This window comes from Anarhichas minor, unplaced genomic scaffold (assembly GCF_050575085.1).
Source record: "Anarhichas minor isolate MPS153535 unplaced genomic scaffold, ASM5057508v1 ptg000155l, whole genome shotgun sequence".
Lineage (NCBI taxonomy): Eukaryota > Metazoa > Chordata > Actinopteri > Perciformes > Anarhichadidae > Anarhichas > Anarhichas minor.
The window spans coordinates 2,370,739-2,385,000 of NW_027466601.1; the positions used below are offsets into that span (position 1 = coordinate 2,370,739).

The following is a 14,262-nucleotide window of genomic DNA, read 5'->3' on the forward strand; positions in this document are numbered from 1 at the left end:
AGTATTATGTCTTGTGTTATGGACACAAACTTTGTCTCACAAGGTAGGAGACCTTTAACATTGTCTGCATGGCACTTCTTACTCAGAAGCAACATATCTAGTGTTCTGAATTTAGCCGTACAAACAGAAGAGTGTAACACTCTGAATACTCTAACTACATACTCCATGGGCCTCTGGGCCTCACAAACGTACCCAAAGTTACTCTACAGTCTATGTGACGTCACAAAGCAAACACTGACATCGCTCGACACCCCATCACTTCCTGTGTGTCCTACCCGGTATACATGCTGCGGTGCAGTTGCTGGTCATGCTGAGATGTGAGCAGGTAGGAGGACAGGGCTCTACCCTGCCAGCCCGGCAGTCCGCCTCAGTCACCAGCACCATGCTGTTGACGCAGCCTGAACAACCAATCAGGGAGCAGACGTATGTAGAATTAGACGAGACTTTAAACACCAACAACAGAATTTATTGTGTGGCAGAGCGCGGGCCACCTGTCTGCGTGCCGGTGTCTTTGGTGCAGGGCTCGCTGTTGCAGCTCTGGCTCTGCAGGGTCATGCCCTCACAGTCCCGCCCACCGTTCTTGGGAGGAGGAGCAGAGCAGGTTCTGTTCCTCCGTTTGACACCACCTCCACACTGAGCGTCACACGCCGACCACTCCGTCCACTCTGACCAGCGACCGTCGACTGCAAGAGGAGACGGGAGAGAATGAGATTGAGACAACTATTAAATCAGAGACCGGGCGCTTATGAAAGATGTGTCCTGTTTGACATCAGGTTCAGAGAACAGACCTGGACACGCTCGAGGGAAACAGGCTCGACTGTCAAACTGAGCTCTACCACAGGTCCCTCCGGGCAGAGCTTCCCTCAGGATGTCCCTCTGCCGGAACAAGGAGCCCAGACCACAGGACACACTGCACACGCTCCACGCTGTCCACTTGGATATGATGCAGTCCACTAGAGAAGAGAGGAAAACAATTCAGCATTTCCCTGTTCTGTTCTGTCTTATTACCACTTTTGAGGTGGGCTTGTATTTTACCACAGTCTCTCTCGTCCGATCCGTCCACACAGTCCTTCTGCAGGTCACACCTCCGGTCCAGGTGAACGCACTCCCCACTGTCACAAGAGAACTGCTTGGGGGAGCAGGGGCTGGGCACATGGGGACCTTGTGAAGTCACCGCTGGTCTGGCTGTGGTGCCTGATAACACATTGGTATACAATAACAGAACTTTGTTCAATTCATTTTATTCCAGGAATTACACATTCCTTTATTTCAAAGTATTTTCTTTCATTTCACGTCCTATTTAACATGCGTGTGAAGGCCATCGTGTAACTATGTACCTCCAATATCATCAATATCACCTCTTCTACTTTTAAATGTGAGTAAAAGTGAAGTCATTCTATTTCCATTCTAGTCTGCCCCCTGACAGGTTGTCGATGCATACCACAGCCTTCCTCATCTGACCCGTCCAAACAGTCCCGTCTGCCGTCACACACCTGTGCCGAGTCAACACAGCCAAAAGAGCGGCACGCAAACTGGCCCTCCACGCAAAGCACTCTGGGTAGGCCGCCATCGTACGGAGTTGTAGCGGCCCACGGGGCTGTAAGTGAAAGTAAAACAGTGGTTACAGTATATGTTTATTTTGTATAAAGTGTTGTAGGAGAACCAGCAAGGCTGTCTCGCCTTTTGTGGTTTGCAACCCAGGTTTTCCGGAACGGCGGGTTGTGGTGAGATGCAGCCCAGGTTGACCTGTGGTGACCCCTGGGTAGATGGATGGTTTGAAATGATTAAATGTGACTTGCAAACAGACAAAAAAAAGGGGGGGGGGGGGGACTTTGGTAAGAAGCCAACAACAATGAGCAGAGAGTAGATTTGATCAACAGCACATTTTACCTGTACTTGAGGTTGTCGTCTTCTGGAGTCCAGTTTGACCTGTGACCCCTGGGGTAGCCACGCCAGGAAGGCCACCCTGGGACCTGGTGGTGTGGAGGCCTGGGGCGCCTGGGACATAAATAAAGACAGACACGGATAAAAGAAAATGGAACACAAGGAAGATCATGAAGAAGCTGTATATATCTTAACTCAATTGTCAAATAAACTGTCAAATGTAAATAGTTTTGAATCACTTAATCATGTAGCAGGACACAAAAGAAGAGAAAGAAATATGACCGAATATGGCTCAGGCCTCACCACAGTTGATCTCGTCAGAGTGGTCCTTGCAGTCCGCTCGACCGTCACAAAGCACAGAGACGGGGACGCACTCTCCACTGTGCAGGCATGCAAACAGGCCTGGCTCACAGCGCCGTACGGTCACTGTCCCACCACCAGAGGGAGACGTGGTCCCGCTGCTGGGGGTCACCAGCTCATCTGGGAGAGCAGGAGGAAAGGTTGCTTCATTAATAACACGATTGAGAAGTCGACTCACTAGTTCTGTAAAGCAAAGATGAGCTAGTACACAAGAGGAATGATTTCGTTGTGCAGTCTGTTGAATTCCTCACCTCCTCTGCAGCCGAGGATCTCCACACGCAGGTAGAAGGTGTGTCTGAACTCCACAGAGATGATGCGCAGGTAGCGAGCTCTGACCAGCCGACCGAGCCAGCGGGTCACCGGGGTCCTGCCCGCCATCCGCACCTCAAACACCTTCACCACAACCGACAGGGCAATTCCACATGAGCACATCTAATGTCTAGAATAATGCATCAGATTTGTCTTTTTCTCCCCCATGTATGAACACATTCATATGAGGATCTATGTAAATACAGAAAACATTTGATGCTCAATAAGATACTAAATGTCCACATTAGTACAAATACCTTAGCTGGGCCTCCAGGATTCCCATCCTCAGTATAGTCTGTGAAGAGGCTGCTGTGCAGGGCGAAGGCCAGGCGGTATTTAGTGAGGTAACCCCACATGCGTTCACTGACCTGGGTCACCACCCCTGATACCCATGTGGGCTCCAGGAAGTCCACCTGGAAAAAGGGCTGGGGATCTGCAGGTAAGGGGCTCCATCCAGGCTCCATAACCTGACTGCACAGAGGATGATGTGCTTTGTTATTTCTTTCTGAATGCTTTATATTTTAGACTTTTAAGTGCATGCAAAAGAACACGTGGAATGTTCCTGCCAGTGTACACTTAAGGGACGACTACCAATCAAAGATTAGATCGCTCACACGTTAGGGACGATGTTTAGTCGTCCAGCATCAGCAGGGTTGTTCTCGCGGTGCGAGGACGCCGTCAGCTGACCGTATCGAATCCTCCCGTCCTCCAGTCCAAGGGGAGAGGAGCAGATGGCTGCAGAATATGATGCACATTTTAACAGCGTCCAACAGAGCCAGTCTGGCAAACTGAACGCTTCAAACACAACACATTAGAGCAATAGATCTGCAGGAATATTTGAATATGTTTTAGAAGAGATTAACAGAGGCTGCTGCTCTCAAAACATGAAAACTGCCTTTAACACTCACCACGATATCCTGGGCCACCATCCTGTGAAAACATCAGACAATAAATGAAGTATATATATTGATATGTGCCGATAGTAACATCTGAAATCTTTGGTTATTCTAATTCGCTCTGCAAGCAGTTCTATTGCTCGATCACAGAGGGGTGGAACAGAGGCCTGTCTTCCATCCCTTTCCAAAATGAATCCCACAGACAATACATTAATAGTGTAAATGTTATCTGTAGAGTATTTACAAAGCAGTTCTAGAAAACGTATCATCTTGACTTGACTTTAAACAAATAAGGCCATTCACGATCACCACATGATTTCTCAGCATCCACAGTTCTCCCTGATAGACGTGTCTGTGTTGTATGATGCTGCAGCGTGTTCTTGTAGTTGTATGTATCTATTGTTAATGAATCCAGTTTGACTCATATGCATCATATCTGGTAGAGCCTTTGCTAATCCATTGCTCTTTCATTTAGATTACATTAGAAAGAAAAGATGTGTATATAAGGCGTGAAGAAGTTGGAGTGCTGTCTCACCGTTGATGTTACTGCAGGATGAGTGACAGCAGTCTTGGGTGGAGTCCTGAGAGGAGCAGGGCTGGGTGTGTACGGCCTGTAAATAAGCACACAACAATGAAGAGGAGAAAGTACCTAGAATCCTTCTTGAATACTGTCAACACCAAGGAAGAGTGAAAGAGGAGCTGGATGAACAGAGATGAGATACAAAAGTAAGGAGCAGAATACAGGAGTGCATTAATAACATGATTTATCAATTATCACAATAACTTCAACGACTATTACCACTAATAATAATGCCCTCTACCTGTCTGACTGGGTGGTGATGTCATGAGAATGGCAGCCGGTTTCGTCCTCTCCTTTTGGACAGTGGGGGATCCCATCACAGCGCAGCCCTGCCTCGATGCAGCCCCCTGGTGGGGGGCAGGAGAACTGACCAGCAGGGCAGCTGAGTGGTATGATGGCTGTAGTGGATGGCTGCGCACCTGCATGAGGGGAATGGTCAGAATTAGTCAAAAGGATTTCTACGCTCAGCTTTGGTGTGTGTGACTTATAAATCCTGTTTAAGGAAAACCTGGAGGAGAGGAGAGCATTTTAGAATCCCATCACATAACACCAGCAGAGCAGCATTGAGCTATGCACTGACCATCTCCACAGCCCATGATCTCAAGTCGAAGGTAAATGCCGTTCTGGAAGTCGTGTGGCAGCAGGCGGACGAACCGAGCCGACACCATCCTGTCCAGCCGGATCTCTGCCACCCCTCGGTCATCATGGTTACCATGAAAAACCTGGAAACAGAATGGCAAAATATGACAAAACAATGGCAAGTATCCTTGGATGTACGGGATGGAAAGTTGCATGGACTTGGGTGTGATGTGTAACCTTGGCTCTGGGCCGGGCGTCCGTAACGAGCTCTTTGTAAGTGTACCACTGTCGGCCATCCTGGCTGAACTGGAGGTAGAAGCTGGACACGAAGGTGCCGAACACACCACCACCCTGGGTTAGCACACCTACAGGAGGGAGAGAAAGCATTCACCTTCTTCTACTGCAGCATAATATCACATGGGAGTTTGTGTTTGGTGAACCAGCATTTCAATCTGAGCTTGTTCTAAGGCAGCTGCGTGCATGTTTACCAGTGACGTTGTATAGTGTCAGCAGGTCCGTCTGGAGGTATGGGCTCTGTGTGCTGCTCGTGTGTCCTTCAGGGCTCCGGTGTGGTAGGTCCTTGTACTCATCGGGTTCTGGACTCCAACCCTGCAGATAAACACTTTGCAGATTACACGTCACGTTCGTGTTGCAGCAGCATGAACCATTTATTCTTTTTTTATATATTTGTAATGTCATGAAATTGTCAACCATTTTGTTGCTTACTCCAGTTTAAACAACCAACCTTTTCAGGGGGAAACATTTTCATTCAAGCCTTGCTGCGGTGATCTTAATCATATGCATATGATCCACCACTCATTCATCTGATTATTTGTAGTGCTAGTGGGGATTCAGCAACTTGCTAAAGGATGTTTCACCAGGATGAACAGTACAGTCAGGCCTTATTGTACAAATCTAGTGTCTTGACCTACCTGGAGGTCTCCATGGGGGTCCCACCAATGCAGGCGACCTGCCTCAGGGGGGTGACCAGTCTGCTGTGACGAGGCACTGAAACTGGAGGCTGGGAGAGTCTGAACACCCAGAGGAGACCAACACTCACCTGACCATAGAAGAGGAGGTGAAATTCTATGAAAATTGCAGTGAGTGCAAGTAGATAAACACAGAGATAACAATCATAGATGCTTCAAGGCTCAAAAGCCCGACCAGAGAATCTGCATGTATCAAAAATACACAAACCTCCAGCAGGAAGAGGATAGGTGGGAACCAGAGTTGTAGTGCCCTCTGCTGGCTGGGAGGTCACAGTGATGGGGCTAACTGTCACAAGAATGGTGTCATTTCCTCCTACAGAGGTGTTGAAGAACGGAAAGATTAATGTCGGAGGACATTCACTTTATCAGCGCAATGTGTGCAACAATGAACTGCACCGTATATCTGGAGTGCTGCAATCTTTATATAGATTTCATTTGACTTCTCATCTCATTTACTTCATCTTCAAAAGCTCTGTATGCATCTTTAAGTTCATACAAAATATAAACAAACTACCACATGTACATTTCTATGACGTTTGACATTTTGACTAAGGTCGTGTTTGATAAACTGCTGGGTCTCATATTTTGAGATTTCTTGAGCGAGTACAGTAAACAGTCTTTTGAACATGTGAGATATGTCTGTGGTCAGAAGAAGAAGAAAGGAGTAAGGGGTCCCCTCTCTGCCCTGAATTAGGAGAACTTGTGGACACGTATATGGATAACAAGCAAAATAAAACACTCCCTCCAGTGGGGCACAAATACAGAAAAACATAATAGTTCCTATCATTTATTGGGAGCAACGTCATCTCCGACCACTCTGACAACATTAGTAACCATGAAGTGCAATTAGTTGGTAGGAAAACGATTGCATTCATCATTAAACAGGAAGTGCAGATAGCAGAACAACAGCTCTGATTTTACCTTGACAGTAGCAGCACCTGTCTCCCTCTCCAGGCACCAGACTTTGGCCCTGCACAAACAAACCAACATTCAACATGTGCCTCTGTCATAGGTGTGGGAGAGCTGCTATGGGACATGACTATGTAGAGGAAAAGCAAAGGGTGCAGAGGAGGCAGAGCTGTCGATGATGACGGTGAGAGTTTACGCCAGATAAGAGATAAGCAACGCAGATGCATTTAAGCCCACAGTCACATGCTCAATTAAATGTGCAAATGTTCCACTTTACTGCGTCATATTTCCATAAAACATGGGCACATACTCAAGCAGCAAATACAGATATGCAGATTTTTCAAATGTGTAAATGGTCATGACAAACACACACACACACACACAGTTCTACTCGTACCTGAGGACATCCACTGAGAGCGTATGGACAGTAGGGGGAACACTGCACTGTCAGGTTGGGCAGACAGTGACATAACTGGCAGTGGTCTGACCTCCATCTGTCTCCCACAGCATGGGACTGACCCTGGTACTTACACTCATCACACGGGTCTGTCTGACACCTGCACACACACACACACACACACACACACAGAAACATGGAAAATGCATGCTGGAGTCATGGAAGGCATGTGTGTGCATGGTGTTAGCCAATAAGACAAAAACTAAGGGAAGCTCACAGTGGTGTAAGACGTAGATGATGGCCAAGGACAGTTTGTCAGCTTCAATAGTTTTTGAGGGATCATGACAATATACAGTAAATATTGCAATACTGTCAGTAAGTAAAATGTGCACCAAACTGACAAGAGCTCATGTGGAGAGCATGAAGTATTGTGATTTAAACTGCTCATTTGATTTTGAGAGGTTATGTTCAAGTGCCTTGAGGTGGTAATCGGGGTTATCAGGAGCAGAAGGGTTCAACCTCTGTGGACAACAAATACCCACACCAAACTTAACTCAAAGGTTTGTCTTAATATCTTGTGTACACAGCAAAGCATTTAGGTTAATGTTGGGTGATGGCTCAAGTCCAGAAGGGTGAAGGGGCCTAGGTCTAATTCTTTGGTTAGAATAAATGTCATTACATTTTTAATCCATTAGAAATTCGTCGTGATGGTGGCACTAACAAAGAAGTTGGGTGGGGTCACCAAACACATCAGCAGATTATCCTCTGGGGACCATAAATATCCACAGCAGATTGGAAATTGGGCCATTGCTTTTAAAGAAACCTGCCATGAATACCCAAGAGTAGTAGTGTATCATTGCAGTAGAAACAGTAACAGTAGTGAACAGTCCCATGAGGACAGGGCTACATACCGGCGGGCCTTCCTGTATATTCCTCTGCATGATCTCCCGTCTCCATGCTTGATGGGGTTGTTTGGGCTCCGGAACGACCACTGGACACTCTGAACACCACAGGGCCCCAAACACTCTCCCCACTCAGTCCACGACGACCAGCCACAGTGCACTGCGGTAGAACGATAACCAGCACGTCGACAAGAGTTTACAGCGGATTCAATGAGCCTGTGTGTTTGACGGACTCACCTGAACAGTCCGGGTTAGGCCGGCATCTCTGCGTCCTTCCCCTCTCACAGACACAAATCTCACAGTCCACCTTCATCTGCTGGTCCGGCCAGTAGCGCACGCCTGCCACCTCACACGCACACTCCTCTGGTGACACACACTGTTGCGTATGGCTCATCACCAGGGCCTCCGGACACCAGCAACCTGAAGTCAGAGACAAGTTGATTGTGAGGAAGAAAAAAACAACAACCTGTGAGACAAATGTAAAAATGAATTTGGCAATTTCAAAATGGCAAGAAACAAAAATATATTTTAAATTTCCTTCCGGATTCCTGCTGACTGACCTGAGTAGCAGGGAGCCTTTGGATCACAGGTGGTCCCACTGCTGACGTGGGCACAGGACACTGGGCAGGGAGCACAGCTGAGTCTCACCAGCCCAGTGGGACAGCTGGTGTTGGCACATCCATCGTCGGGACAAGGCTCTGGGCGGGACAGGGAAGAAAAAGAGAGAAGCTTATTTAAAAAATATATTTTAATCCTTCTTGGCGTTCCCATTTTCTTTGCTATTTTGATCAGACGTTTTTGTGCAATGGGTCTGGATTGTTTTGATTCATTTTGAAACACCACCATCAGATGAGTTTTGAAGCAACATTTTAAGATTACAACAATTTATATTAAGAGTTCCATTTAATAATGCTTTCTTTATTCAGCAAATTGGACGCCAATGGATTTGATGGAAAAAACAAACATTTCTCTCTCACTTGAACTAGTTGTGAACAATCAACAGTGTTGCAACCTTTTGTGGATTTTCAGTAAAACAATCTTTTAAAGTGAACACTTTCCTTTAGCATTGTACAACAATGAGACATTTCTTGCCATTATGACCAATGATTTTACGCCAACATCACCTTCATTATCATTTCTTTTCAGTTCAACCGTAGTCTACAAACAGCTCTTACCGATCTCCATGGGTAGGCTGGATGGTCCAGGGAGCTGGGAACAGTCCCGGCCTCCGTAGTGAGGGGGGATGCAGCCTCTGTGTCTGACCTGCACGCCACCACAACCGCTGGAGCAGTTGGACCAGATCACCCACGGCAGCCACTCACCGTCCACTGGAGAGGGGAGGAGAGAGCGTCACATTTTAGAGACAAATACTGAACATTTGTGATTTTAAACTATGTATTCAAACTTTGAGGACCTTTATTCTGAAACATGCTTTATTTGTCGTTCATGTCCACCTTCTTACCAGGACAGGTGGTGTTGAAGCACTGCTTCCTCTGGGAGTCCTGTCCCCGACAGTGACGCAGTGGATCTCCTGTAGGACAGGCTCTCTGCCGGCTTGTGGAGCCTGTCCCACAGGAGGTGCTGCAGGGGCTCCACGGACCCCAGGAGCTCCAACTTCTACAGCCCTGCTCATCAGTGGGGCCTCCAAGTGGTGCTAGTGTGGAGTCTGGGCAGTCCACCACACCATTACACACCTGTAACAGGAATGTAAGTCAGGGGAAGCACATTTTGGCTGCTTTCATGAATTCTTTACGTGGGGAAATGCCTTCCGTCTTACCTTTTCCCAGACATGAATTCCTTAATATTTTATATGATGCATGCTGATGACGGCTAACCAAGGTGACTGTTAATCAAACCGCATCACCACATCAGATTCATGTTTTGTTTATTTTTAAATGTAATCCTTTTAATTTAAAGAAAAGAATGTAGCGGACGTCCAGCGAGAGTTTATAAACCTGAAATGTGTAAGACACAATCAGGACTAAACCTCTTTCAGGAGCTGCTCTCTCAACCCAAAGGTCACTTAATGGTAGAATCTGGACATACTCGGAGCAGATAGGACTCTAGATCAGGACGTGGGGTCACGCTTGACACTTGTTAAGGCTCAGTCGACCATGTTTGATGACCCTATCTTGGTGTTTTGTTTCAGCCACATTCCTGAAGACATAAATCCAATTGTAATAAAAAAAACTTAAAGAAGAGTTTATAAAAGTTATGTATCGTTCATTTCATGATAGTCAACTCTTCCTGCGAGATAAACTGGGTGTTTAATTACTCAAGTTGTAACTGAACCTCTCTCAGACCAGCAGAAGGGGGAGGGACCCCCCCCCCCCCCCCCCTCCTTTGTGTCTCTGACCCAGGACCCTAATTTGTGCTGTAAAGTTGGCATTAATGTTATCCATTAATTCATTATGCATATAGGTACACATGTTTATCTACATAGGTCTGTCTGTGTCATGATAACTATGTCTATGTGGTGTAATTGTTTGACTCTTTAATTGATCAGGTTTTAGATCAACTGTTTGGTACCTTTCTACAGCTGAGATAGCACAGATTTCAAATGTGGAAGAAACAAAAAGACTATGTCACTAATTAGTATTAATTGGGTAAAATAAGGTTACATTTAATAGTCAAGATAGTGAGTGGTTTTGCTCTTCCAGCCATAAACTTCTCCCTCTTCCTCAAGGAGATAAAGCAAGAAGACGTCAGCTCTCCCTCTCTCTTCTACACTTGTTTGACTCTGGACGTGGACGCTGAAGGGTTGTCGAACGACGGATTATTTCATCGTTTATTCATTTATTTCCTCTTTAGTAGTTTAGTTATGTAGTTAGTCAAATACATATTTCATTTATTAAGAACTTGATCATTTGATTTGTGTGTATATGAAATAATAGGTCCCTGTACACCTTGAGAAGAACTCCGTAGCGACCCTGAGATTAAGACTGAATTGAATATCACATCTTGAAGTTTTCCCTATTTTTCCAAAAGTGGGTGGCGTCCAAAATTGAATCTTCTGTTAAATTCTGTTAGTTAAATAAATGGTGGCTTATGATGTAGGCTGAGTGCCATCATTCTTTTTGTACTAATGTATGGGTTTATAAGTCATAATTGAATTAGTTATAATCGGTACATTAATGAATTTATTCAATCTGTTACCAGCAACAATACTACAAGAACATCAATAATATCAATATGCAATAACTCTACAAACTTTCTAAATTATTTAAAACTGCCAAATTATTTCTAAGCCTTGTGTGAGGAGATCCTGTCCAAACCCTCAGATTACACAAGAGCAAGTGGAAGGTTAGACGACTAAAACCTCCTCTCACGTCATGGTGCAAAAGATAATTCTATCATTTTTCTTTATTATTCAATTACCCACTACCAATTAAATCCCTAGTGTTTGTGTTTCTGGTAGTGAATATACTCTCAGTGTTAGACGTACCATATTAAAGGGCACACAGGATCCGTCCATACAGGTAAATTCAGGGCAGGTGAGAGTGGTGTTCCTACTGCCAGGGGGTCCTGGTGAGACCGCTTTATCTGGACAGAGCAAAATTCCAAAAGTATTATTAAACAAACCAAATATTACAAGATCCATCAACTTTGTGAACAGGGGAGACTGGGATGCACACTTCCTATGACTTTCCTTCCCTTTTATTTGAGCACAACAATGAACATTTTGTCAGGCTTTCTGCAGTCCCTTGCTCCATCTCTTCTCTCCTTGCCTCCATTCTCACACCTCCCTTCTTCTTATCTCATGACAACTCACCACACACCAACTCATCGTCGCCCCATGGACAGTCTGGAACACCGTTGCACACTCGCGACATGTTCACACATGTTCCGTTGTTGCATAGGAAGCTGCCTGGGCAAGGTGGTATCCGAGTAGAGCCTATCGCGGACAAACAGAATTATTGTCAAAGACAATGTTTCTGTGGCTTGATGACATCAACTCTGGGGTTTTCTTAACGCTCAAATCCCATAATTATCACATGTTGTATTTACAGGAACTTACCACAGTTGTCGATACTCTCGTCTGAGGCATCCCTGCACTGTGGGATCCCGTCACAGAGCTGCTGGTAGTCTACACACTGGTCCCCGCTGAGACAGGGCACCTGGCCGGGGCCACAGAGGGCGGTGCACTGCTGCTCATCGCTGCCGTCCATACAGTCTGTTTCCCCATCACAACGCCAGGCCTGAGGCACACACTGCCCACCAGTGGCACAGCTGAACTCATAGGACCTACAAGCTGGAGCAACAGGGGTGTAGAAGAGAAACAGTGAATACTGAAAAACAACATCCTCCTGTATCTTTAAATTATGACCGTCATTACCTGAAGTGGGCGTAGTCCGGGTGACGGGTGACGGCGTTGTGACAGCAGTGTAGCAGTTGGTTCTGTTCTCATCCTCTCCACCTCGACAGTCTGCTGTTCCATCACACAACTTAGTGGTGGCGACACACGTACCGTCACTACAGGCAAACTGGCCAGGAGCGCAGGTCACTGCCACACACAGAAAGGATTTGATCACTGATTCAAACCATGCAGGAAGGCTTTGGGCAAACATGTATTTAACTTATAGCTGAGACAAATAAACGCTGCATTAGTATTTGTACCTCTATTTGGACAGACAGCTTCGTCTGTTCCAGAGGGGCAGTCTCTGTGTCCGTCACACACTCTGTCTGCAGGGACACACTGGTCCCCAGGGCACTGAAACTCCCCTGGTGCACACACACACCTATAACCAGAAAGAAAACATTAGGATTATGATGACATTGAGTGGTGCAATCCATCAGCAACTGGACGAGTGCTGCTCAGAAACAAGACAAAAAGAAAGTACAGTCTGTTGTGAACAGACGTGGGCTGAAGAGTCATTTTCTCACGTGAAACATTTATTCTGTGGTCTTGGGACTTCTCCTGGTAAAATAAAGCTAAAATAAATGTATAAAATACTCTTGAGGGTCTGTGATATTGGTGGCATTCAGCTGACTGCTGAGGACATAGTCAAGATCTTTTCTTGAGCAAACAAACTCTGCAGAGCATTTTAATGCCGGTCCATTTAACCACTGACGATCCCAAATACCAAAGTTCGGCAGAGCTGAAAACACACCCCCTCTCGTCACTGAGGTCCCCGCAGTCATCATGTCCGTCGCAGCGGTGGAGGTAGAGAATGCAACGTCCTCCAGCACACAGCAACTCCCCCTCATCACACACCACACCGCAGTCTGGACCAACCAAAGCACAGTTCCTCACATCGTCACAATCACACCGTACAGAAAAGTAATCGTGCAAGTATGCCCACATGTGAAAACACAGAAAACAATACACTCAATTGTTAAAAGAGCGGTGTGCTTGAAGCTAAAAGAGTACCTTGCATGATAACAGCATCTGTCTCAATAGAGTTTTGGATAAAGCACCTTTCTTGATAAAGTAATGCTAATGGAGAACTGAGTTTGACAGTTGTAGTTTGTACGTGGTGTATATTGCTGGACAGATCACCTTGCTCGTCAGACCCGTCAGCGAAACCACAGTCCAGCCGTCCGTCACACACACGGCTGGCTGCCAGGCACTTTCCGTTGGCACACTGAAACTCCCCTGGTGGGCACAGGGGCATGGGGGTAGCAGGGCCACAGAACTCCTCATCCGATTGGTCAGCACAGTCTGGGTGGCCGTCACAACGCAGAGCCGGGTTCAAACATGGTCCGCTGCAGGGGGTGGGGTCAGTTCACTTTACTCACTACTGTACTTGCTTTCTAGTAGCAAAGACTGTGAGGTCAAACAAAACATGTGGCACACTTTTGAGGTTAACGTGTTGTTGAATGAGTAGCATGTCACACTCTGGGGTGTAGCTTGCATGTAATGATTATGTTAAAATAATAGTGTGATAATATGCTAGCATGCTAGCACTTACATGTCTGGGTGAAGCCTTTAAGAACACATCTCTACATTCATACAACATATGCTATAGGGTACAAACTATCAACAAACTGCTGCTTTAACATGCTAGCGACACACATGTTAGCACATTACATTTAGCATTTAACATAAACACTGTTTCAACATTTAGCATGTTACTGTAACATTCTAAGCACTTGGTTACGTGATTTCAATCAGCATTCTTACAGACACACAGTAATAGAACAAACTAAATGTTGGCCTGTTGGTGGCATAAGATGAAACGTTAGTGGCTCGCCATGTCTCTAGGATTCATCCTCTGGAGACCATGAATGAATCTCCATTCCATTTAAAGTGTCCAGATGTTTCAACATTGTTTTAGAGGCTGGCAAACAAACTATGCCATCCTCAGAGCCACTCCTTTCTTTGGGTAAAAATGTCTCTGTTCACCGATAAAGGCTTGATCTTAATCCCTTAATTAATAACCTTCCTAATCTCCACACATATAAACTGTGCTGGTTGATAAACTAAAGAGATTTTGGATTCACCTTGGCGTGCCGG

General features: G+C 45.8%; 1 protein-coding gene across 1 annotated transcript in view; it reads right to left on the reverse strand.

Moving 5' to 3' along the window:
* The window catches only part of sspo (SCO-spondin), a 75,118-nt gene that overhangs the window by 38,705 nt on the left and 22,151 nt on the right, over positions 1–14,262 (reverse strand). The window contains 34 exon segments of the mRNA XM_076085438.1: positions 276–398; positions 492–683; positions 789–953; positions 1,036–1,194; positions 1,442–1,597; positions 1,681–1,758; positions 1,891–1,998; positions 2,167–2,364; positions 2,496–2,637; positions 2,811–3,024; positions 3,168–3,288; positions 3,462–3,483; positions 3,985–4,060; positions 4,271–4,512; positions 4,578–4,751; positions 4,846–4,973; positions 5,097–5,217; positions 5,541–5,668; positions 5,806–5,910; positions 6,519–6,567; positions 6,904–7,063; positions 7,815–7,965; positions 8,043–8,225; positions 8,366–8,503; positions 8,981–9,133; positions 9,268–9,499; positions 11,251–11,348; positions 11,578–11,700; positions 11,824–12,057; positions 12,142–12,309; positions 12,423–12,544; positions 12,917–13,031; positions 13,306–13,511; positions 14,250–14,262. The exon segment at positions 14,250–14,262 is cut by the window's right edge and continues 197 nt beyond it. Coding sequence (XP_075941553.1) covers positions 276–398; positions 492–683; positions 789–953; positions 1,036–1,194; positions 1,442–1,597; positions 1,681–1,758; positions 1,891–1,998; positions 2,167–2,364; positions 2,496–2,637; positions 2,811–3,024; positions 3,168–3,288; positions 3,462–3,483; positions 3,985–4,060; positions 4,271–4,512; positions 4,578–4,751; positions 4,846–4,973; positions 5,097–5,217; positions 5,541–5,668; positions 5,806–5,910; positions 6,519–6,567; positions 6,904–7,063; positions 7,815–7,965; positions 8,043–8,225; positions 8,366–8,503; positions 8,981–9,133; positions 9,268–9,499; positions 11,251–11,348; positions 11,578–11,700; positions 11,824–12,057; positions 12,142–12,309; positions 12,423–12,544; positions 12,917–13,031; positions 13,306–13,511; positions 14,250–14,262 — 4,797 coding nt within the window.